The sequence below is a fragment of the Gavia stellata genome, chromosome 23, assembly GCF_030936135.1.
Source record: "Gavia stellata isolate bGavSte3 chromosome 23, bGavSte3.hap2, whole genome shotgun sequence".
NCBI classification, from domain to species: Eukaryota; Metazoa; Chordata; class Aves; order Gaviiformes; family Gaviidae; genus Gavia; species Gavia stellata.
The window spans coordinates 4,074,588-4,098,818 of NC_082616.1; the positions used below are offsets into that span (position 1 = coordinate 4,074,588).

Sequence of the window (24,231 nt, forward strand, 5' to 3'; positions counted from 1 at the left end):
TTACTGTAACTAAAGTCCGCAGCCTATCCCCTCCAAGGCAGATTAAGATCGGATCACTGGCATCCTTCAGTGTGGTTGAAGAGGGCCTGTTCTCAACTATAGGTTACGCAGGAGTGTATGTGGCTGATTAAGTCGTGGCTGGTTGCCTGAAGGGAATGTGCTGAGCTGGCTTACTCAGCATCAGGGTTTCTAGAATAAGAAAAACAGGTTCAGTCTGAAGAAGGACGAGGTCAAGGCTGGGGAAAGTGGCAGGGTGTGTTTGTAGGGGGAACAGGACTAGAAGTTTGGGGTCTTACCTAGCTTCAGTGCACTTCTCTGTGCCTTCAACGCAATTTAAAATATTGCAAAAGTGAGCCTCCGTTTAATAAGTTGGTTTACATCTAAGTAAGTGCTATACTGTGTCTATTCTAATTAAATCAGTATGGCTGCAAATGAGAGTCTTTCTCCCTACTCCCGGTTGGAAGCATATCTAAAGATCTTCAGATGGAGTAGTTGCTTGTTTACATCTTGTCATCTCCTTTTCCTCCAGGAGATTTAGAGGTTCAGGTTTTCAGTTTCAACCAAAAATGGCTGCAAAAGCAATACAAATATTTTTTTTGTAACAGAGTATTTATGAAAGCAGCAAACACAGCGATTCCTTAAGAGCCTTTCAGCTGTATGTGGGATGCACATACGGATAGTAGAACCTCTGGGGTAGGGAATGGTATCCCTACTGTCTTCTAATATTTTAGTGTAATAATACAATGTTTCACTGAATTTTCATAACCATTTCTTATTTTCAAAAAACACAGTCTTAACTATTTTATCGTGTTAATTTTTACTAGTACAACTACAGAATTGAGCACAGCAGGTAAAAAGGAATTCAGGAGAGATTTTTTTGAAAAAAATTCAGAAATGCAATAGTCTGAAGGGTAGCAGAGAAATAGCAAGACCTGCACTCCCAAATAAAATAATACTTTGCAATTCCAGTGTGCCAAGTGTCTACAAGGACCTCAGAACACTTGACATATGTTTAGTTCATTCTTACCTCAGTATTCACATGCCACAGGTTGGGAAATACAGAGAGGGAGGTTGATTGATAGACTAATTAATTTACCAAACGTTAGGTAGGAAGTTTCTGCCAGACTCTTATTTCCTAAACCCAATATTTTGTTTCAATTACAAGATCAAAGGAAAATGCAACACATGCTGATCAATGTTCAGATTCAGCCAAGTCTGTTTGCGGAAGATTGTAACCACGTATAGCAGTAATGCAGTACAGGTTGGAGTCAGAGTATTTCATGATCACACAGTGTGGCTCTCTGTCTCCTTCTAGTGGTTTACATCTGTTACAGATTTGCTACTGGCTCCAAACTACTATGGATTTATACTTTTGTTCCATTAACTGGAATTCCTATACTGAGTGCCATAGGTCTTGGGGTTTCTTGAGGCAGTTCACTCAGAGGATTACTAGGTATATAAGCATTAGTTTTCTGCTTAAAGTGGCTGTGTTGCTGGGTTGGTTTTTGAGAGCAGAGAGTGAGGAGTTAAGGATTTACATTTATCCCAGTCAAAATCTGATTGAGATACAGCTCATATAATTCAATTGTTTTATGCTAGTGCCACTCTGAAAATATATTATGATTTTATATATGGATATATATACAAAAATCTATCCAAGAAAAGCTGTACTGCCATCCGGTACTTAATGGAAGCCATTTCATTTGAGAGGCCTATGAATGATTATTGATTTTTCTCTATCGTTCCCAAAACAACAGAAAACAATCCTGAATATTTTCTCCAAAGTAGTCAAAGTGACAGGCTTCTTTAATATAATTATTCCTTTATTATGATGTATCTATCTCATTCATTCCACATAGTATTGACTGCTGCGGAGTCAATGTTCTTTGCGGAGCAGACATGGAGGCCAAGTCCTGTAGCCTTGACCTCAGCCTGGGTCATGCAAAGCACCACAGCCTGACGTACAGACCAGCTATGGCAACTCCAACTCCCAGAAACAATGCCACTAAAACAGCTTTTGGAGGTGCTCATTTAGAAGACAAGATAAATAAAAAAAAAAAAGCCTAGATTCTTCTGCTGTGAATCTGGTGTGAATACAAATAAGGATGTTAGAAGCTACTTGTAACAAAACGGTTAATGAATCATTGGCAGAATAAAAATGCAGATGCTAAAATCAGACCAAAAGCAAAAGGGGGTTGTAACAGACATTGACAGTCATCCTAAGGGAGAAAATAAAGCAATAGTATCGCTTTGTCTGCAAGTCCAGCTTCTTCTGACGCTAATCGCTCTTTTTGGCCTTTTAATGTGAGTCTTAACGGGAGCAGCAGAGGTACTTCATTAAATAATTCAACCTTTCTAAGTCGACACTTTTTATCAGTGTCCACCATAAGCCCTTTCTAGCAATTACTAGAAAGCCAGTACATCCGGACACAGAGAACATTCCCTTTTACTCTGTCAGTCTGTCTTAAACCTCTAGAGATTCAGCAGCCATGCTGAAAATGCTAAACCAGTGCAGACCTAAATGAGATTAAGTCAGTGAGAGTACAGTTACGCTGTGTTGAAACTAAACTGAGAAATTTTGCGTTACCTCTGGCCAGTCTGTAGCTTGGGTTTAAAATGTGTTTGTCTAAATTTGTGCAACATCACATTTTAAACTATTTCAAGAGCGAGTTAGTCTGCAGCTGGGTAACCTGAGCTGCAGACCATTTCATGACAGTTCCTGGTCTAGCATGTTTAAAGTCAAGTTATGGCCAAAGTCATTAAAAAGCAGAGTATGAGACGGTACCTTTTAAAATCCCAGGTCGGAGTGAGCAGACCAGCTTGGGAGATGTTAGTATGTGTAGTTCACTTGTGTCTGGAGGGCCTCAGCAACATTGGGCATTTCTGAGATAGACATTTTGTGATTGTGAGGCCTCTTTCTTTGCAGTGTAATCTAATGAATTTGCAATCTGATGTGTAGGCAGACCAGCAAGTTACCAGAAGAGGGTGTAGCAGGAGTAAGCTGAAGCATGAACATCCATCTGCTTGCCTGTACCTGCCTGCCTGCGTGTACTTGCCACTCAGTGGAAGAGGGGTGAGTACCTGATGTTTCTGCTGGCACATCAGAAAACAAATACTTGCAAAAGGACAGTTACAGGCAGCTGCCTGGCTCGATGGCATGTTTACGGTAACTTATGTCTCTGCTTGTACTCTACAGAGACCAGATATATGCAGGGAGCGGGGAGGCAGGGCAGGAATAGAGAGTTTACAGTGATTTATTGCAAGGCAGATGGTGAGTCCCGGAAGAGATCCCAAGGTATCTGGCTGCCACGTTTGTGCCCCAGCCACTGGAAAGGGTAAGAAGGGGAATAGAGGCTAACCCACAGGGAAGTCTCACATCTTCAGGAACTAAAAAACCTGTAGCAGTGACACTTAGGACAGCGGAAAAAAAGTGTAACCTCCATCATTTTCCATGTTGTGATACAGTTTGCTGGACTTGGGGACAGCATATGTGGCAACCTAAGCCCAGGTGAACTTAGACTCACCTTTCTGTTAAAATGCTCTGGAAATGTCTTTTTTTCTGCACTCAAATTAAATTAGAATTACTTTAAACCTACTAAACACAGACTCTTTTCCCTTTTGAAAACATAACATTTCTAATCAAAATACAGATGTAAAAGTACATGGAAAGAAGGAAACTGAGCTTGATGTAGCTTTGTTTTAGGGAGGAAAAATAATATAATTCAATAAGACTAGCTTAAACCCTCTGATTAAAGCTTTTTTAACATAACATAGGGAGGATGAGATCTACACTGAGATAAAGATAGTTAGTACAGATCAAAAGAGCTTGTGTTCATGCCAACTAGATTAAATGACAGGATGTGGTGAAGTGCTGGGTACCATATCTGGTTACTTTACATACAAAGCTTTATTCGCTGAATGTAGATATATCTATTAGGTTATATGCCTTTATATATGGAAACTGTAGAAATAAATGGAAAGCAATCTACCATGTGTAGAGCATTTGTTCTGAAATTGTTCTAAGATTGCATTTCTCCCAATTAGTATGTAAAGCTGTAATTTTTTATAGCTGTCTCTCTCACTAAGATTGTGGAAGTAAATTGTATTAGAAATTGAGGTTTATTTCTAAACGCATTAGCATTCCACCATTCTCACTTGTCAGCTTCTGTGCATAAATTGAATAGAACCATAGAGTTCATACTCTGTTTTAGCAGGAAGTCTAGGACAACTTTAGGAGTAAATTAAACTTAGGACCCAAATTGCAGTTGTAATTTTAAAGGGTTTTTTATATTTATTTATTTACACATGGCCCCTGAAGTGGCAGGATACAGGACTGGAAGGATCTTTGGTCTAACCCAGTGTGGCTGCGCTTATGTTTCTCATACACTCTGCAACAGCAGGATGTGGGAGGAAGGGAATGTGAATGTCAGGAAGGGAAAACACTGCCGGATATGAAGATGCCACAGGCCCGTGCCACTGCACATTTCTGCAAGGCAGCAGGAAGGGTCTGTCCCCCACATCTGCTGAACAGGCCCCAAAGTCCTGCCTGGTTGAGCTATGCCAGAAAGAAGCATGAAGGAGAGATTCTGTCATCTCTGCAGGAAGATTGATGACTCAGAAAATGAAAGGTTTAGCATGGGATGCAACTGAACTGAACAGATTTCATTAGCTGCACCTACCTTCTATTCTTATTTTTCATTGTTGCTGCAGCGCTGCCTAGAAACGTAAGCCTCATGGTGCTCCAAGCTGGAAGTACTCATAAGAAGATTGTCTCTGTCTCAGAAATTGTAAACAATAAGCAAAAGGCGAAAGATTAAGAGAGCAGAAGGAAAAAGCCTTTAGTACACAGAGGACATCGCTAGTGTTGGATTATTTCTGGTGGACAGATGCAGGACAGGCTGAAGCAACATCCCAGCGTAATCAGAGGCAGAAACAGCTACAACTGCAGTAGAAGAGGTGTACAGCTCCATTCTGCTCTGTGACAGAGAAGGAGGCAAGAGGGTGCAGCTCCCTTAGCCCTCCCAGCAAATCCACAAATAAGACCAACTTAAGGCTTTGTGCCACGTGTAGTCATTCACATCCGTGCAAAGTGAGGATATCTGTGCTGATGGAAATGGTCGCACAAAAAAATCACATTCATTTTCTGAAACAGAGATATTGCCAGTGATAGGTTTTAATGTAAGCAGCCCCTGCCTGTAAGAGAAGGAACTGAAAGCAGCTAGGACTTGGAGACTTAACCAGTAATTTACTTGAAAGAAAGAGTAGGTTCAACTGCAAGACTGTAACAGTCAGTCTAACAGTGGGCAACTGATACAATGCAATCTGGTAAAGAGGCTGAGCTACTAGTTCTGAATCACTGCCACAAAAAAGGTCTCATCAGGTCCTGATTGCTGTGCAGTTCTGTGGGCCTTACTGCCATTCTTCAACCCACACAGCCTCTGGCTTCAGAGAATGTCTTAAATGTTTCATAACCTTAAAATCCCAAGCAACCTAGGAGAGCTTGCCTGTGCTTGTTTTATTTATGTTGCTGATGTGCTTTCCATAGTGATGAAAAACAGCTTCACTGCCATGCTTAAGAAGGTCAGGGTGTAATGTTCTGATCAGGAAATACCCTGAGACGCTGGCAACCTTGGGTGGCCTCTTGCACACTGACAAGAGAGGAAGAAGCCATTGGTCTGGGAAGGGAAGCCCAATCTGTGCCTTCTGCACAGGCTGTTTTTACTGCCAAGCTCGACAGAGGAGGGAACTTACAGGTGCCTCCACATGGTTCTGCAGCTCAGCTCTCTCTGCACACCCCCAGACATGGAGATGGTGGCTAAAGATTTACTAACATTGTGGAGGCAGGGTAGTACAAGCAGGAAGGAAGGAGATCTCTTGGAAATAGAGAAAACTGGAGCAGACACATCTGTCCCAGAGGCTGTCGCTGTACTACTAAGCTAAACAGCGACAGGCTTGTTCTCTGGCTCAGAGACCAGCTGGCACAGCTTGTGGCCGTACTGATAAATCGAGCTGGTCTCCAAAGCAGGGCTGCCACACACAGGCTGCCTATGGGGAGCTGCCCCTGCTCATGCTACAGTCCTGAATCACACCAGCAAATTATTGGGCCAGTTGCTAGTTGGCCCAGATCAATTAGTTAAGAGTGTAACACTGCGGGGTATTATAGGGAAGAGGTATTCTGCTGTGATCCCCTTTGCTGCAGGGTCCTGCAAAAATTCTCCACCTCTTCACTGGCAACTGCCTTATTGGTGGCTGAGGAGGAGAAAGGCCAGAGCATGGGGCAGCTACTCACTGCCCTTGAGACGCTAGATAACTCTTGCAGCTGTCAAGCAACACTGACCCACTTCCAGTGCCCTCTGCGGACAATGCTGTGCAACTGCAAGGGCAGGCTGTGCAGCGAGAAGCAAGTCCTCCCAAAAAGGCCAGCAAGGAATGAAAACCTTGTATGGCCAAGGCTAGAACCGGCCACGTCACCAAGTCGCCAAATAGCTCTGGCCGAGTTCCACAGAAATCCCATCTGGTCTTTCCTCTGTGCTGAACCTGTGCTGCCGCCAGCAGTCCCATAGCCATGCCTTACACTGCACACTAATTCAGCTCTCAGCTCCTGCCTGAGTTAGCAGCTGCCCGTGCCCAAAGTACCGGGACTTGCATTGGCTGTGTTTGCTACTACAAAATACCTTGTGTGCACAAAGGCTTTAAATACACTCCAGACATATGGACTGTGATCTGGAGATTCTTTGAGGAGTGGGCAGTTGTTCTCTTCAGAGTGCCTACTACTGAAAATACAGCAGTAACAGCATCAGGAGCAGGAAAATGCAGGATTAATAATTGGGAAAAAAACCCCAAAGCATAGTAAATCAACATATTTCCTGGCAGTTTGTCGATACCAACTTTACAGTTAGACAACTTTATTACAGTGATGAATATCCAGGCCACAAGTTAGTAGCTTCTTACTTATAAATCAGTCAGCTTAGCCAAAAAATCCCTGTTTGCTATTGAATATACTTGATGGCAATAATTTAGGGAAGATGAGCTGAATTCTACTGGCAAGCTGTATCTGCTGTGTCTGAAGTTATCACTGGAAGACAGATGTCTTTTTTTCCATGCAATTCCCTGTCTTCCTTCTGTGTACCAATCCCATGATGTCCCTTACAGCATCAGTGGTTGTGAAGAGGCAAGGGCACGTGCACTTCCAAATGTTAGTATATGCTGGGCACCTCACAGGTTTGCCATTTATTCCCTGCTTCAACTCAGCAACCGTAACTCTGAACTTCAGGGCAATCTTGGTTGGCACAAGCAATAAGTAATTATACACTAATACAGTTCACACATGAGCAATTCTAACTTAATTGGGTAAATTCTCAAATACTGGCATGCTACTTAACATTTTCCTCAGTCCTGTCTTCTGTCATAGCTTTTTTGTTACTGGTTCTGAATACCTTCTATATCACAGCTGAATTCTGGAAAAAATAAGAGACAATAGGTGATGTTTCACTCACCTCAACAGCACACTGTATTGTGGCTTCCCATACAGAGCTATAACTTGCCTTACTTTGCTTAAAATTCAATCCAAGTCATGGCTAAGCTATAAATACTTATTTTTTTTTTGTGATGAAAACTGGGAGGGCTGTAATCTCCAAGGACCTGTACAAGTGTTGAAAGTCAAAGTAACTATATCGATGTGAAGGAAAAAACCCTAATTTGTAATAGCTGGGGATTTGGGCAACACCTGGTAAAAACAAACAAACAAAAAAACAACAAAAAAAAACCCCCAAAACCCCTACTCTGTAACACGTACCTATATTCTGGCTGCAGTCTTGCCCATAAACAGATTTTTCTCTTCCATGAGCATACAAGGATGGTTTGCACAGGAAACGAGAGAGCTGCCAAGCAGATATACTTGTTAAATGTGGTCACTCACGGTAGAGCCATCAAACTCAGTAGCACATTCCATTCCCTGGCCCTGGGCAAGGCAGGGGTTTTCCAGAGCGCGCCTCGGTGCTGCGTCAGAGAGGATTTGGCCCTGTGCATTTCATCTCTGATGCATTATGATTTTATTTAGAAAACACTTTAGTTCTTCAGCCTCCAGGCTGCAGAGGCAAGGCGCCAGTCTTCAGCAAGAGGGGGAAGGACTATAAACAGAGCAGGCTTGGCTGCCACAGGCAGCTCTTGGTCTGCTTAAGTTTCTTGTTTAGCCTGGGAGAAGCAGAAATCCAATCTGCTGAGGAGATACAGCACAGTACAGGCACTAGCAACAGCTCGTCTCTCCAGCCAGTAACTACCTTTCATTTTTTAGGTACACAGATACAGCCACTTGCCTTTCCTGAACAAGGACAGCGCTACCATTCATCTATACTTCCCTCCAGCTCTCTCAGCTTTTTGCAAACTCTTGCCATACAAACCATCATGTGCTTTCATGAAACCAGCTACTTGTGAGGGAAGTGCATTCCTTCATTTTCAAAACAACAGATAAAATTAATCCTAAAATTAAGTACCCTGAGGTAACACACATTTCATCTTTTGGAGGCCCCGGGAGCTTTAAGAAGTGTTCTTTATTAGTTCTTGCTCTAATTTGTATCACCATCATGTAGGCTCACTAGGAGCTCTCCCTGGAGTTGTTTGTAGAAGGAAGGGACATTTTTGCTGTGCGCCAAATACGTAATAAAAATACCACCAAGAGCTCAGTCCTGCACCCAGAGTTCTTCGTTTTCCCTCACAGGTACCTATACTGAGAGTTTTTTCTTCCCTTACTCTGTGCTTGACTCAGAATTACTATTAAAAGAGAGAAACCATATTTCCACAAATTTCCACTGCCTAGCATACCTTTCGGTGAGTGTATTTTATTTACAACACAAAGCTAATGGAGGCCGTCTCTGAACAGTACATTTTAGACTCAAAGCACTTGAATTGATTCTTTGAACTCCACACCCCCAGTTTTTCAAAGCAAGCTGCAGCCAAGATTGCAGAGCAGTAGTTCCCCCTGTTCCCTCCTGCTGGGATGCACCCTAAGAGGGACAACATTCGAAATAATTCCAGAATATGCTCTCAGCATTACGCTATGCACACAAGCAGATGGGATTACTTGTGTCAAAAAAAATCATATACTAAATATTACACTTGAAAGCAAACCATCAGGTCTTAGGGAAGACAGCTGGATCTCATAAATCTTTGCCTTCCACCAAATATTTACCCTACATCCCTTGAAAGAGCACTTGTGGACCTATGTACATCTAACATGCCACACAACTTGCCATTTGCTTGCCAAGCCAGAGTGAAACCTGCATGTACACCTGCAGCAGAGGTTAGCACGGCACGTTTTTGACAGATGAACAGACCTCATTAGCCCTTGCTCGGGGATCTTGAAATTCTGGGCTCAGCCTCCACAGCTCTGGTGCCGGCCCACAGCACTGGGAATCTTCCTCGTCAGGACATCCCCATGGTTCTGGCCATACTGGGGCACCTTCCCCGTGCCAAGCCACTGAGCTAGATGCCTCCTTGACGGTGGAACAGATTCCCACTTGTCAGACCTAAGGTCTGCTTCACTGGAAATAAACTTTTGTTAAGTTTCAGATGCCTCCCAGTTTGTTACTATCAGTTACTGTGCTTTCATCCCTGCTGGCTCTTGCTGAACCCAAGATAGAGGAGACTAAATTTGAAGGCAGGCTAGAGCTGAGGATCACTGACCTACTAGAACCATGGACTTCCACAGACACATTGGGTTTATGGTCTATTACAATCTTCCTGCTGGCCCCTCTCTGATACAAAAGCATTGATCATTTCTCTGTTTCACCAGGCTTAAGGTTTAACAGCCTGTGAGCCTTTTCTACCCACAGGTGCCTGCTCTCTTTTTCCTCAGCTGTTTTAATCAATTAACATACCCAGGAGTTAATAAGGACAATTCTCTCTCACTTGTATTTAGCTGGAATCTTAGATCAGAGGAAGAAGTCTGAGGACATCACATGGTGCCAGGTTTGCAGCCTCAGTGTTGCCGTTCTGCTACAGCTCCTCACCTCTCCTTTCAACCCAGTTTCCCATTCTACTTTCAGTAGTCTCTGGCTTCCACACTGCTTCTCCTATTTCCCACTTTCCCTACCTTAACGTTCAGTATTTGGCTGTTTCCTCTTCCTCCTGCATCTTGCTTGGGCACCAGCTGGTGGCAGGACCAGTACAGACAAAGCCCCAGCACCTCTCTCTCTGCAGAACAGGCTCTGGTTTTCAGGAGCAGCCCCTGGAAGGTCAGGCTTGATGCCATGCAGGTAACTCACATGCATTTGTCAGATACCAGTTCCTCATTCCCAAGCCTGAGAAAACAGAGCTTCTTTGCAAATGGCCACACAGGGGCTTTTTGGTTGTTAACCTGGACAAAGCCAACATCTTCCCATCACAATCTAGTTTCAGAAATGGCTAAATACTTTTACCTGAAACTTGCATATGCACATACAGGTCAGCTGAAAGCTAACACCAGACCAAGAAGTGACAAATGAAGTAATTACTGCTTACTGAAATTAAGAAAGTCCCCACCATTCATCCACAAATAGAGCACAATAACTGGATGTGCCTGCTAAAAATAACTGGCAGCAGCACACACTAGTAAAATCAGAAGAGAAACACATTGGAGATAAGGGGAATTACAAAAAGAAGTTCAGGTGAAACTACAGAAAGAAAGCTACTCTGTCACATCAGATTTTGAAGAAATAATGAATCCGTTAAAAAAAAAGAGACAGTACTTTGGCTACCTTATAAAGTTTTTCACGATGAAGGTAAGTTTTAGTGACTTTGGCTGCAAAACGAGCTAAGCTTTATCTAAGTACTGCACACTGTTCTTGTAAACATATAGAAGTACATTCCTTCTCTAAATCTCTGGAGGTTTGAATAATATACTTTGTTCGTATTAAGACAACACTCCATGTAATTTTATTTGTAGAATACCAAGTTACAAACAGATATAAAAACAACAGAACATAAAAACTTGTTATGAAACCAAACTAAAATAATAAACCAGTGCATTTTGCTCAATAGTTTAATTTCAATATGATCTTCAATAAAAAGCTTACTCCATTAAACCTGAATATTTCAGCATCATTTTAGTTTCTATAGTGTATTAAAGAATCCTAAGTCACTTTAGCAAACATTCTAATTAACATATCCAGTAACACAAGAGTTTCTGTGAGAGGATATAGTCGTTTCCATTGCATGAATGCATACAGACAATACTATATATAAAAAAGCCAAAAGATTTAACAAGTCTGAACAGATTTGCACTGTGATTAAACTGCACACAAACAATTTTAAAGTGATTTCTGAAATTACAGGTTTCGTTAACACAAAGGCACACTTTATTTTAAATGTAAATTCACATTTCTAGAAGGTAAAAGTTTTGTGCCCAGGCAACTTTAAGTCATTGCGGCACAATCAGGCAAACAACTCTAACTGCATGTGTCTGAACTTTCAATAGAAAGATCTGGTTTCTATTTCTTTAATCCAGTTTTAATAAAGGAAAAGTTAAATTAGAAACAGGAGGGCTTTCCCTCCCATATTTACAGACTGCAAACTACATTGCTTTCTCATCAGAAATTTTAAGTTTTCCTGTCAAACTTTGTTAAGCTTCGTAACTATCAGCACCCTCACAGTTTGGTCAAAGGCACCACAGACACACAGTCCCTTTTTGTCAGGGCTCCAGTCTAGGCTAGAAATGGGCTGCGTTGACAGAGTCACATTCTGCAAGAGGCTGACTGAACCTGCCACCCCCATCTCAGCTCCTTCAGAATCCTTCTTCGAGCGCTGAGCTGGGTACTCACTGGCAATAAGAAAAGTAAAACGCACTTAGAATTTACTGATACAAACACATCATTATCCTCTTTATTTTCAAAAGAAGAGTTTCCTCTGTTCTCAAGATAAGGCAAATAAATGTCTTAAAAATAATGAATCATCATATCCAGCTGTATCCACACTGCATATTTACTAAATATTTCATGAAAGAAAAAATGAGGCAGGAAGTTTTGAATCCTGACACCTCTCTCCTATAGCCCTTCATTTTTTAACTGTTTGGCTTTTGCCAAAGGCAAGAAAATTTTATCTCAGCTATCCCTCTGAAACTTAATGCACCTACTTCGCTGCATTTAGGATGATTAAATTATTTTGCCATGTAATGTAAGAAGATGTAAACATAAGAATCATTAAAAGCCCAGGCTTTCAATATTTTCACACATAACTGCCACCATAGGAGAACTTTAAGAAACCCATTTTCTTCCATTTATCACCTTCTTAACCAAGGATGTAATTAGATCTTGATTATGTTAAGAAAACTGACAAGGGCAGAATTCACCTGTGCCGTTGTCCCATCCTTTTAGGGATCAATTCAAGATTCCAGATCACTGAAATCACCCTTTCTACTGCATTTGTAAGCAATCATTTTAACTAGATATTCTGAGGTTGGAAGCAGGACCCCACTCATCATTTTCAGGAAGATTCTTTCTTAAAACATTAAATGGTTGGTTTCTTATTCCCCCTGTTGCAGGCTGGAGAGTGATCACTTACTATTTCCAGAGATGAAGGCTCCCAGCTCCTCCACTCGTCATAAATATATCTCTGTTCTGTGGTAGGTGCCGAACCTGCCATATGGTAGATTTTTGCGCCTAATTAAAAAAAAAAAACAACAACAAACCAGCATTGTATAGAAAGTCAGTTACGGGTGAGCTTCACAAGAAAGGATGCAAAATCTGAAACAGCAATCACTTGCATGAAGAGAACCCGGCCTTCTCATGGTGGATATTGGAAGTCTGTTCTGAGGTACCCTCCCTTCCTCTGGCCTTGCAACCTGCTGCCGCAAGAGCAGCCAGTTCTCACACAGGAGAAGCCAAGTCAGGCCTCCAACGCACCCTGTTCTTCCACAGGGATAAGGCAGCAGCCCTGCCAAGGCTGCAGCTCACTGGTACTTCAGCTTCTTCGGGACCGGCCATGTGAGCAAGGTTGAAGAGAGGTAAAGTAGCTGCATAAGCATGTCTTTAGGAACTGCTCTAGAACTACAGGATTCTCAGGCTCTTAGGTGACACAGTCGCCACAAGGTTAATTTCAATGTCTGACATCGTTTAAAGTCATTACTGAAAGGAAATATACTACAAACACTGTGCAAACACAACAAACAATCTACAATTCAAACTTAAATCTCAGCCAGGAAACAGCAAGATCACATAGGAACAGAACCTGCAACAGGACCCAAAGACAAGAGAAGCCCAAATATCAGGTTATAGAAGGAAGGAAACCTGGGTGAGTGCTGGCAGCTAGATACACAGGGGCCCCTTCACTGCTCGCACCTGGGGCCACACCAGCCATGCTACCACACAGCTTGTGCCCCAGTAACCTGAGCATCTATTAACTATCGAAGACAATAGTCACAGACCTGTGGTACTTCGACAGCATACATTCAAAAAGTTTGTCTCTTACTAAGAAATTCTCTGTCTCCCCATACCTTCTCTGAAACAGAAGCAAAACCTTTGGTTGGATGCTGAGTTCTCATATCGAAAACATGAAATTTTCCCTCAAGTGATGTGGCCACTAGCTTGTTCATATTTACATCTTTTCTGTCAAACTCCACACTGCAAACCTGGAAGTACAAAAAACCAGATTCAGCCTTGAAATTCAGCTACTGCTGAAAAAATGAGGCATTTGCTATTTGTAAACATATATTAATCATTGGTTGTTTTTACAATGACAACATCACCAATTTGGAAATAACAAAACCATCTGAAAACATGAATCCACTGAAAAATACCCCATGCTATCCAGACCAAGAACTTGAGGGGTACAATTTGGTGAACTCAAAAACGATTCCTAGGTACAATCCCAGCAGAAATGTCTTCTGGGTAGATCTCGGGTAGACAGAGTCCTTGTAATTTTCCCCTCCTGCATAGGACCTGGAATGAAAAATACTTCCGTGGTTTCCTTACCCCATTCTTAATGTTGGTCTCCCATCGTAGTGACATGGTTTTTAAGTCAAACAATTTAATGTCCCCATTGTCGTATCCAGCACATACAACACGTTCCTCTTGATTGTAAGCATTGCCTGGACACAGAGAAAGAATTAATCAGAATACAGAAATCCTCTTTAGTCTGTAAATTTCAGACCTCCTAAGCCTGCAATTTCAACTTACATTTATTCCAGAAAAATATTACTATTGGGATATTAAGATTTAATGAACAGTCTGGTTTTCAAACATGAAAGGTATAGAAAATACAGCTTCAAAACTGGCAGTCTGTTTCTTTTAAAAATAAGCACAAAATCCTTATTCCCCATGCCAAGTACTGCCTAAACCGCACAGACTAAGTACTGCGCACTGTTCCTGTAAACCTGTACAATACATTCCTTCTCTAAATCTTCATCTGCTCTAAACCACGCTCCCCAGACAGCACCAGGGCAGAAAGCAGTTGCTTAGCCAGACTCTCAAGCGTGAAACTTTAGTGGGACAAGAAGACTCTTCTGCAGACACAGACCCGCAGGGAGGCTCTGCATGTTACCACGGCCATCACCAGACAGATGCAGAAGTCTGCCTCTAAAAACTCTCAGCTGACAGGATCAAGGAAGCACATCAGTGTCTGAAAGAAGTTAGCCCAGAGCACGTCGCTCAAGATGAACCTGGCCTTGGCTCAAGCTTCAGTAACTCAAAAGAAAGTTGACGAAAATACGAGGCCACTTTTTTCTCCGTTCATCAAAGCAGAAGACAAAGGTATCAATAGCAATGAGCATTGCAGTTGCACCTTCTTGCCACAAAATGCCCTCTCCTTACTACCACTTTTGTTATTATAATCCACGCTCTTATTAGCAGTCTGTAAAACTCAATCCCTGACTCTGAAGGGAAAAACAGAGCTAATCCAGAAATACCAGCTAGTGTAGAACACAAGCAGCTTGTTCTCTCTCTCCAAAGGAAAAATGCAGAGCACACATCAAGCATCTCTGTTGCCTTTAATTAGCTCTTAGCTTCAAGGATCTTCTCTTAAATAAATGCCTTAACGCTTGATAGTTGGAACTACGCTACAACAGCGATTGGTTCCTTGTGCACTGCAACATTTACACTCCTTCAGGACAACGCAGCTGGACATACTGTTTTTACATTCCTAGGCATAGAAATAAAGCTGGCACAGGTTATCTGTGAAGTGATTGACCAAAGGTGGTAAGACTCCAAAACCCAGCCATCACAAAATTGGCTTCTTTTGAAAAACACATAAATTTGACAACATTGAAAAGCAAAACCTGCTATTGGTCCATACAAAATAAACTATTTCATAACATCCTGAAATACTTTGATGACTGTCAAAGCACAGTCATATTAGAGGGTGGAACAGTTATAATCTGATAAATTACCAAATGCTACTGTCCAGCAGTCTCTTTTGCTCTCCCCCTGTACAGGTTCCATATTAGCAACAGGAGTATCCTTCTGTCTCGGGTCCCATACCTTCACGGTTCCTGTGGAAGAAGGACAGTGGATTTTGTGTTATGGATACACTGCCATGTTGCGTTCTGGATACACTGCCATGTTGCATTCATATTCCAAGGGAAGGCCTTTGCTTTTCAGCCTGATCATTCAAAACACAGGAGCTTCTCTTTCAATTCCAGAAAGCCAGACTGCATTTAGCAGACAGAAAAAAACCAAACCAGAAATAAAGCAAAAGCATTTGTTAAGGATATATTTTCTCTAGCTGATATTTGACATTTATTCTGCTTTTTATTCCTTCTGTCCCATGCTCAGTCACAACAGTATCTTTTGCTTATCTACAGCAGCTTCTAAAAGAATTAGAGAAAATTTGTCCCAAGCAAGAATCAAAAAACAGCGTATGAAGAACTAGTTGCAGTGGATCTGTAACTAGTTCAGATGGCAGACTGCGCCCTGCCATCAAAGCTTGCAGACTACTTTCTCAGAATAACTGAAAGGACTTTTTAGAGTTCGCTAACTCACCATCTCGACTGCCAGTCACAATTTCTGGTGCACCTTCCCCAATTCCTAAGCCACCTACACCATCTATACTGTTTATGATTTCCTTATGACCTTTCACAGAATACACTGGTATTTCAGGAGCTTCTAAATTCCTAGGCAAGAAAGAAAAAGAACAGATAATATGGCATTTTCCTTGACACTCAGGATTTATATAAAAATGAGAGGAAACTTGAGCACAAATTATATAAGCTCAGATTAACAGTGGGAGCAAAACATGGATATCACCATTAAGAACCACGAGTCTTTGTTCGATTCCTTCTTTGGCTACTGCTTTAGGCTGGTCTGGAAGTTCTTGCTCGGTTCTGGACTTTCCTGTTTGTAAAGGCAGTTGCGGGATTCGCCACAGCAACCCTTAAGAACCAGTTTTTATGCTGGGCTCAAAATTAATCACGCTACAGATCAAAATACTCCAATTAGCTTTACTTTCAGTAAGTGTATAAAATGACCTTATCCACTGATCCCCACCTAGCTCTGACTACTGCTCTTCAACTTCACGTGAAAGCTGCATCCAGCTGTGGGTTTCACGGTTCGTTCCCACTGATTCTCATCCTCTGAGAATCCTTCTGAATTTTATTTTAAATTTCAACTAGTGACTAATCCATGTCATGCTTTGAATCCAATAAAATAGAACCAATAGTTCCTTGGCAAGGGAAATATAACAGCAACATAAAACAACCCCTTTTTTACCCTATAACTTCATTTGATAACCAATTTACCTAGACAAATTAATTATACAAATTATTCAGCGACCTGAAAAAACATCTGAAACTTCAAGATTTAAAGTATGTATTTCATCTAGACATCAACTCTAGGTTGAACACAACCTCTTATTTGTACTTGTGCATCCATTCAAAAGCCTCTTTTCAGAAGAGGACCTAGCAGAACTTTAAGAGGTTTTTGTAGCGGCACACAGAAGATGCAAGTGAAACAGCGCTGAATTAAACCATTTTGCAGAATTCATGCTGTTTTTATGAAACAGGCGTGTTCCAACACGGTAGCCAGCGAAGCTTACAAGTGGGTCCCCACCATACGCAGCACAGAGAGCATCTTACAGAAGAGCCAGCCACATACAGAAACATCAGTTCAGACAGACACGTACGACATCAAATGAAAAAGCTTTGAAAGAATATGTGTGCTTACCATATGTTAAGGTTTCCACCAAAATCTCCTGTAGCTAAGTATCTTTGCTGCAGAGATGTAGCACCAAAAGTTCCACATTTTATAGGTTTAGCCTTTTCAATCTTTTAAAAAAAGGATACACTCTGCGTCAGCACACGGGAAAAAACCAACACAACCGCAGACCGCGGCAGCAGTTTCTTCAGAGGCCACGGGTGGCAGATTTCCGTGAAACGGACGTAGGATTTGGCGTAAAATACCACCAAAACGCTATCAAAGGCAAATTACACTTCGCGTTTATTTCTTTGCGCGCAGAAAAGCGGAGACTTCAGTTTAGTGCTCTTAAAAGCCCCTCTCACCTCAGCTTGCGAGGGACACCCCGAGGCTGCCGCCCCCCCGCTTTGCCAAGAGCCGGGGCGGGAGTCCCGGCTCCCGCCGGTGCCTCCGGCCCGCACCGCCCCTCGCCCCTGCGGACCCGCCTCGGCCGCCAGCGCCTGTGGCGCCCCGGGGGGCTCCGTGCGCCCGAGGCGGGGCCCCCCGGCAACCGCATCCCCGCAGGTCGGCGCGAGGTAAGGGAAAAGAGGACGAACCCCCAAAACCCAACACAACCGGAGCCTCCGGCGTTCCCTGTAACGCCAACCGTGACACCCCGCCGCCGAGGCCAGCGAGAGTGAACGGAGCGACGCACGCTACGCCGCAAGCGCATCTAACGCGCAAGCCAGACCCAATATCCTGCGTTTCCTCCCGGTTTTTTTTCCCCGCTAGCGAGTCCCGCTGGCTCCGGACAAGCGCCTGGGTCTCCCTCCCCGGGCGGGCCCGGGCCCGGCGCCGCCGCGGCGGGGCTGGGGACGCTGCGGCCGAGGCCCACCCCGCGGCTGCCCGCGCCCTCCCGCCCGCCGGCGGCGCTCACCTCCCGCAGCAGCGCCAGGCGGCCGCCCCGCAGCTCGTAGAGCTGGAGGAGGCCGGTGCCGCGCGCGGCGCTGCCCAGGCAGAGGAGGCGCGCGCTGCGGGGCACCCACTTGCAGTCGAAGAGGGTGTAGTTCAGCGCCTGCTGCACGTGCGCCACCAGCTGCGGCCGCTCCAGCCCCGCCGCCGACATCCCGCCGCCGCCGCCGCCCCGCCGGGCTGCCCGCCCCGCCGCCTGACGCCCGCGCTCCGGCACCGCCGCGGGCGCCGCAGGAAGCGGACTGCCGGGGCGGAAGCGGCCGCGAGGCCCCTTCCGGCGGCCGGTGGGAGCGCACGTGGGCTCGCGCGGAAGGAGCGGGGCGACGGCTCTAACGGCTCCAACGGCTCCAACGGCCGTCGCCATGGAGACCGAGGCGGCGGCGGCGGGCGAGGGCGGCTTCACCAGCGTCTTGTCCAAGCGGAGCCGGCGGAAGCGGCGGGCGGCGGCGGGCGGGGAGGGCCCGGCGGCGGGGGCCGCCATGGACACGGCGGAGCCGCGGCCCAGCAAGAGGCCGGCCTTCCCGCCGGTGGCCGCCCAGGCCCTGGGGGTAGGCGGGGCGGCGGGCGGGGCAGTGCCGGCCCGGCCGCGGGGCCGGGAGGAGCCGGGTGCGCGGGGCCGGGGCCGCGGCTCCCGGCCTGCCCCTGCTTCACCGCCCTCTCTCCCGGCTAGGTCGGAAGGGGCGAAGTGCGGAAGGTGGCGGTGCCGGCCAACAGGTACACCCCGCTGAAGGAGAACTGGATGAAGATATTCACGCCGGTCGTGGAGCACCTGCAGCTGCAAATCAGGTTTAACCTGAAGACGAGGAACGTTGAAATCAAGGTAAGGCGCTCCCGCCGCCCCGGCCAGCGCCGGAGCGCGGTGCCCTCCTCACGGTGCTCGGCCCCGCCCGTGGGAGGCTGCGGAAGGGGCCCGAGTGCCCCCCGAGTGCCCCCCGCACTCGGGGAGGGGACGCAGCGTCGGCGAACCGGCGAGCCCCGCTGGGGGTGGAAACAGACTGTCGGTTACGGCTTGGAAGCAGCTAGTTAATGCGAGTGACATTCAAAAGTGTTCGCCTCTTCTGGAAGGGGCCAGCGTAAGCTGGGCGGTGTGTGTGCGTGTCGGTTTTTATAGGAGGAAATTATGTACTCGGGAATTAACGAGTCTACGTGTTAGATACGATTTTGGAACACAATGTTTTCCGGCTGTTTAAGGCTGCTAAACACTTAGGTGACAATTTTGAGCTAACTGTCTTTTGAGGGGGCCACCAAATCTTCTAACGTCTTTCGTTTGTGGCAGAAGGGCCTGTAGGTCAATAGCTTGTGGTTTTTCTTTAACGGGTTGCACTGAAATAGCTCAGGGAACAGACACCGGTATATAATCGTTAAGTCTTGTAGATGCTTGTCCTTCATTCTTCTTCCCTCTCAGGAACATTCAGATTAGCTGTTTTTAAGTGTATACGCAAAGCTCGTGCTATGCCTTTGACGTACGAGTTACTGTACTGGCAGCGTTGAGGTGTGAGATTCTGTAACGTAATGGCGAAAATACTGACACCGGCAGTAATTTTGCTCCCTAACCTTGAAACCTTGCCACAGGTTTGATGGTAGTGACTAGAGGAAAAAAAATGTGTCGTTAACAACAAGTTGGCCAGCTTATTAGGACAGGCAACCGGCCTATCCCTTATTCACACTTCCTAGAAATAACTTGAAGGAAGGTTAGGGCGGAGCAGGAACGCTCCTGAGTAATCCCACTGAGTAACTGCCCAGGTGAAAAACCTGGGATTTTAACACCGCTTTTTGATATGAAACGATGTCTGGTTGGAAAGGAAGGTAGTTGTGTTCTGGATCGAGCCGATTTCACTTTGCCTGTATCTATCGCGAATATAAAACAATTGAAAACTTTGAAATGAGTTTCTGTCATTTCTTTGAAGTGGTGTGGAAGCTGTGAATGACGCTTCAGAAGACCTTTGATGTATTCCAGACCTGAACATAATTATCTTCCTTAATCATTGTTTCCTGCTTTTCTTCTCTTACAGCTTCAAAGACTGCTCTTTCCTAAGTTGTCCCTGTTAGGATCTGTAAGCGCAGATGTGCGCAGACTTTTTCGCTGGCAGCAGAGGAATGCTTTGGCCCGCTTTTAGAACATGAGCTGAAAAAATGCCCCCGGCAACAAATCCTGTGGCCTCTGCTGGGGCGGGGTGGGGGGAAGTATAAAACTCCGACACTTGTGGATGCGTCAGGTGGATTTGGTCCTGTTCCAGATACCTTGTTTCTCTTGTCCTGTATGTTTATTGAACCCGTCCATGTTTCTAATCACCTGCTCAAACATCTTTAGGATATTGTCACGAGAATAACTGTCCCTCCTCAGGCTGTCTCCTGCCATCCTTCTCTTTTATTCTGTTCTTCTGTGTTGCAGTTTAGTTTGGGGTTGTTTGGTTTGGTTTGATTGTGGTTGTTTTTTGGGTTTTGATTTTGTGGTTTTTTTTTCATAAAAAAGGCTCTTCTTGGTCACTGGTGGTGAGGATTTTCAGCAGTTTCTCTTTTCCCTCCCCTCCAAACGCAGGCTCTGGTAGCTGGTGCATTCTTGTGGTTGAGGGTCAACATTATGAAGAAGCACAAAGTTTATCCTTTGGGTCTTTCAGGGGAACGCGGTATAGGAGCATTACCTGAATGTGGGGTTTTAACAGTTAGCCTTCATCTTTTCAAGTCCTGATCCTATTTGCATGGTCTTAATTTGCAAACATAACTTCTTCTCTTGCAGACTTGTCAGGAGACAAAGGATCTCAGTGCTCTCACGAAAGCAGCTGATTTTGTGAAAGCATTTATACTTGGGTTTCAAGTAGAGGTGAGTCTCCCAACAGCTCGATTGTGGGATTGCTTGAATTTGCTTGCATGAAGCCTTCGGCCTCTCTGCAAATTACAGTAAAAAAGAAATAAAAATTGTTAGGTGGTTTTCTAGAAATAAATTTGTTTGAAATTGTGACTGGAGCGGAAGTCTAATGTCTTACACCAATGCAGAACAAAAAGGTAATCTTCAAACAGCACATAGTTCAAGTTAGGAAAAGGAGGAGGTATTTAATGGTACATGAGAGGCAAGCAGGAAATTACATTTTGTCTGGCCACGAGGTGCCCTGCATATGTAGAGACAGTTCATTTTGCTTTCGTCCCAGTCAACAACTATCAGTCTGTTCAAAACTCAGGATTTACTTGGAGAAAACAAACCCGCTTTTTGCAGTATCGTACAGGCTGCTCGTTGCCACAGACCTGCACTGACTTCCCTAGTATAGGTGTGTCTGCAGTGAATGTGGGGGGTGTAAGCATTTGTAGGGGTCTCCACACGGAAAGAAATGCTTATATTGCCATGGCAAAAATAGCTGATCTAACTTCAGCTGGCTATTGTTTGATATGTTAGGTGGGGAAACACCACTGATGTCATCTGTATGTGTAAAGATGACGTATCAGCTTGCAGCTCTGCAGTGGTACCGTAACACGTGCTGATAACAAATCTCTTAATATTTTAGGACGCTCTTGCTCTCATCAGATTAGACGATCTTTTTCTAGAATCATTTGAAGTTACAGACGGTAAGTAGTTTCTGCGGCGGTATTGAAGCGGTTGTACATACCATCTGCGAACACATTTTTGGGGTTCCCCCCCCGCCTCACTTGTGTCACTTATCCCCAGGGATCAGGAACACTTTCATGCCAATACATGGTATTGCTGTCTTGAAAGAGTTGTCGTTTGTGTAAGATGTCCCAACAAAACCCCCCAAACCTTCATCCACTTTGTCGGTGACTGGAGTTTCCTTGTCACAGCGTAAACATTTTAAACTTAAAGGTGACATGGAGCATTTTGGGGAATACATCCACTAGATTTTTAAACTGGGACAGGCTTTGTTCCTTCCACGACCCTGACAGCAAGGGCTGGGAAGTAGGCAGTGGGAAGATTTATTATTTCCTGTATTACTGGACCTCCTTGGAGCTGGCTCCAAGGAGAGCAGCACCTAAATGTGATTCATTTAATTTCTACCGGTGTTAATTGTGCTCGCTCTGGCTCTTTCTTGCCTCGATCGTAATTGCTCAGTAATGAAGGGAATGCCTTCCATTGCAGTTTCTTCTGTATGAGTTCTCTCCGACACCCATGGTCATGTACTACTGGATGCAACTTTCACTTCTAGTCATAGGTGAATATAGATACATCTATTTCACCTATAGTAGAGTTGCTTTTGTATTACTTAAAAGGAGTTGTTTCCAGTTAACTTCAACAAGGGAAGCGTTACAGAAATACAGAGCACTGCTGTTTTACTGAGTGCGTTATTCTCATTTTAGTCAAACCTTTGAAAGGAGATCATCTCTCAAGAGCAATAGGGAGAATAGCCGGGAAAGGCGGAAAAACAAAATTCACTATAGAAAACGTAACCAGGACGCGAATCGTTCTTGCTGACGCGTAAGTATTGACTGACTTCCTTTTAGGCAGAGCACAGTCCCTAGATTAATCCCTGTCCTCTTCCAGGAACAAAGATAACTTGAAATTTTTGAAACTGGTGTAGAACAGTAGCAAGACAAATGATGTGTTATTTTTAATGAACGTCAACTGTTTGAGTATTTATTTGACCTTTTGAGCACGATGACAATGTCACCAGGACAGCTAGAATCGAGTGATTCTACACAGCATAAGAATTCCTTCCTCTGAATAATCAAAGTTGAACCCACCAACCCGGCAACAATGTTTTCCTCCTGAAGCTGCTACGCTGGTAAATTTACCAATTGTAAATCTGTTTTATACAGGATTTAGAAGAGCACAGGTTCGGTGGTGTAGGTTTTTCTGATTTTGAGTGTTTGGGGTTTTCTTAATTACAACTGTGCATCACTCATCTGAAATTCCACGTTCATCTCTCACCTCCAACTTAGATGCTTTGTTAGCCATGTAATCACAGGGAGGTTTTTTTCCGTTCACTAATGTTACTTGGACTGCTTTTTACAGGAAAATTCATATTTTGGGATCTTTTCAGAACATTAAAATGGCACGAACAGCAATCTGCAATCTAATTTTAGGTAAGTCCTGTTACCTAATCTTCTCCATTACATATAAATAAATCTTGCAGTCTGAGAAACAGCTTTCTGTGGGCCTTACCTTCTTCCCTGGTGGCTCCACACCTGCATTTGGAGCAGGTAGCTTGCTGGGAGTTGTCTTGTTGCCCCTAAGAGAAGGGTTTGGGGAAGAAGCAGCAAGCCCAGGGCTTGGAGCAGAAGGAAGACCTCCCTCTGTGGTGCAGAAGGAAGATTTCCTGCCTTCCTGCTTTTGGCGTTAGCTGCAGCGTTCCCCGAGGGGCTGTTTTGAATGCACTGCTTAGAAAGCCAAAGGTGGCAACCACGCCACAGCAGCAGCTTAACTCTGTGCCTGCAGTAATAGACAGGGTGGCTAACCTTCGCCATCCTCCTCACCTGTGGACTTATTTCTCCACTTTTAACACAGACATGAGAGCAAAACATCTGTTTCTGTGACATACGTTACCTTGTTTGCTGACTGAATTTGTGCTTTCTTCTGCAGGAAGTCCTCCGTCCAAAGTTTATGGCAATATTCGGGCAGTGGCCAGCAGAGCAGCTGAAAGATTCTGAGCTGCAGCGTGGCTGCACCACCAAGGACTGGGGCTGGGAGTCATGGTTTCAGTATGCAGGAGGGGCCTGGACCTACACAAGTGCTCTGTATTCTCCTTGATTTGGAAGCCCAGAAGAAAACAGGCACTGTTTGTACAGTCTAATTTCAAATCAGTCAGCACATCCGATTTGAACACGCTTAATATTTCTGTACAGTGATTAAAAGTTATTTTAAACGGGTTGTGTCTATATCAAAGTGTAAGTACCTGATTTTATTTAAACTTATCCTTGAACAAAAACACGCTTCATTACTGACTTTCTGAACATCAAAGTATTAAAGAGACTGCTGTGAGGAGAAAGCCTTTGAGTTTGAGCCTCAAGGAATCAGCATAGTTAAGTGCTCATAACCACACACCACCGATCAGTATCTTCCTGGGAAAAGGAAGAGTCAACTGGAATGTAAAGTTCCAGGGCAGGCTGCCCGAGTCTCTGCTACTGATAGGACAATGGTAAGACGACAAAGAGGTAGTGTTTGAACTTAATCCTAGGATCTGCACTTATAGAGACTGTATTCATTTTTTTTCTCTCACAAATGATCTGTAAGAGCTAAGAG

At 44.4% G+C, this 24,231-nt stretch overlaps 2 protein-coding genes across 2 annotated transcripts; one reads left to right on the plus strand and one right to left on the minus strand.

Annotated features, from left to right (window-relative positions):
• Window positions 1-11,009: 11,009 nt before the first annotated feature.
• On the minus strand, window positions 11,010-18,201 carry DNAAF10 (dynein axonemal assembly factor 10). The gene is made up of 8 exons (XM_059828557.1): window positions 18,013-18,201; window positions 17,127-17,227; window positions 15,948-16,078; window positions 15,356-15,457; window positions 13,944-14,059; window positions 13,466-13,600; window positions 12,535-12,632; window positions 11,010-11,794 (listed from the first exon to the last, which is right to left on the minus strand). Exons 1-8 carry the CDS (start codon window positions 18,199-18,201, stop codon window positions 11,587-11,589), a joined length of 1,080 nt encoding a protein of 359 aa, XP_059684540.1. The 3' UTR covers window positions 11,010-11,586.
• A 208-nt stretch (window positions 18,202-18,409) lies between these two features.
• On the plus strand, window positions 18,410-23,914 carry PNO1 (partner of NOB1 homolog). The gene is made up of 7 exons (XM_059828591.1): window positions 18,410-18,595; window positions 18,718-18,867; window positions 20,785-20,868; window positions 21,545-21,605; window positions 22,350-22,467; window positions 23,005-23,075; window positions 23,572-23,914. The coding sequence occupies exons 1-7, from the start codon at window positions 18,410-18,412 to the stop codon at window positions 23,637-23,639; spliced, it is 738 nt and encodes a 245-aa protein (XP_059684574.1). The 3' UTR covers window positions 23,640-23,914.
• Window positions 23,915-24,231: the final 317 nt, after the last annotated feature.

Excerpts from the sequence above, each read along its gene's own strand:
- PNO1 (XM_059828591.1), top strand. The coding sequence starts at position 18,410 with ATGGAGACCGAGGCGGCGGCGGCGGGCGAGGGCGGCTTCACCAGCGTC. Across the intron at positions 18,868-20,784 it reads CGAGGAACGTTGAAATCAAG|ACTTGTCAGGAGACAAAGGA; the intron begins GTAAGGCGCTCC and ends CTTCTCTTGCAG. Across the intron at positions 21,606-22,349 it reads ATCATTTGAAGTTACAGACG|TCAAACCTTTGAAAGGAGAT; the intron begins GTAAGTAGTTTC and ends TTCTCATTTTAG.
- DNAAF10 (XM_059828557.1), bottom strand. The coding sequence starts at position 18,201 with ATGTCGGCGGCGGGGCTGGAGCGGCCGCAGCTGGTGGCGCACGTGCAG. Across the intron at positions 16,079-17,126 it reads GGTGGAAACCTTAACATATG|GAATTTAGAAGCTCCTGAAA; the intron begins GTAAGCACACAT and ends TTTCTTGCCTAG. Across the intron at positions 13,601-13,943 it reads AGACCAACATTAAGAATGGG|GTTTGCAGTGTGGAGTTTGA; the intron begins GTAAGGAAACCA and ends TTGTACTTCCAG.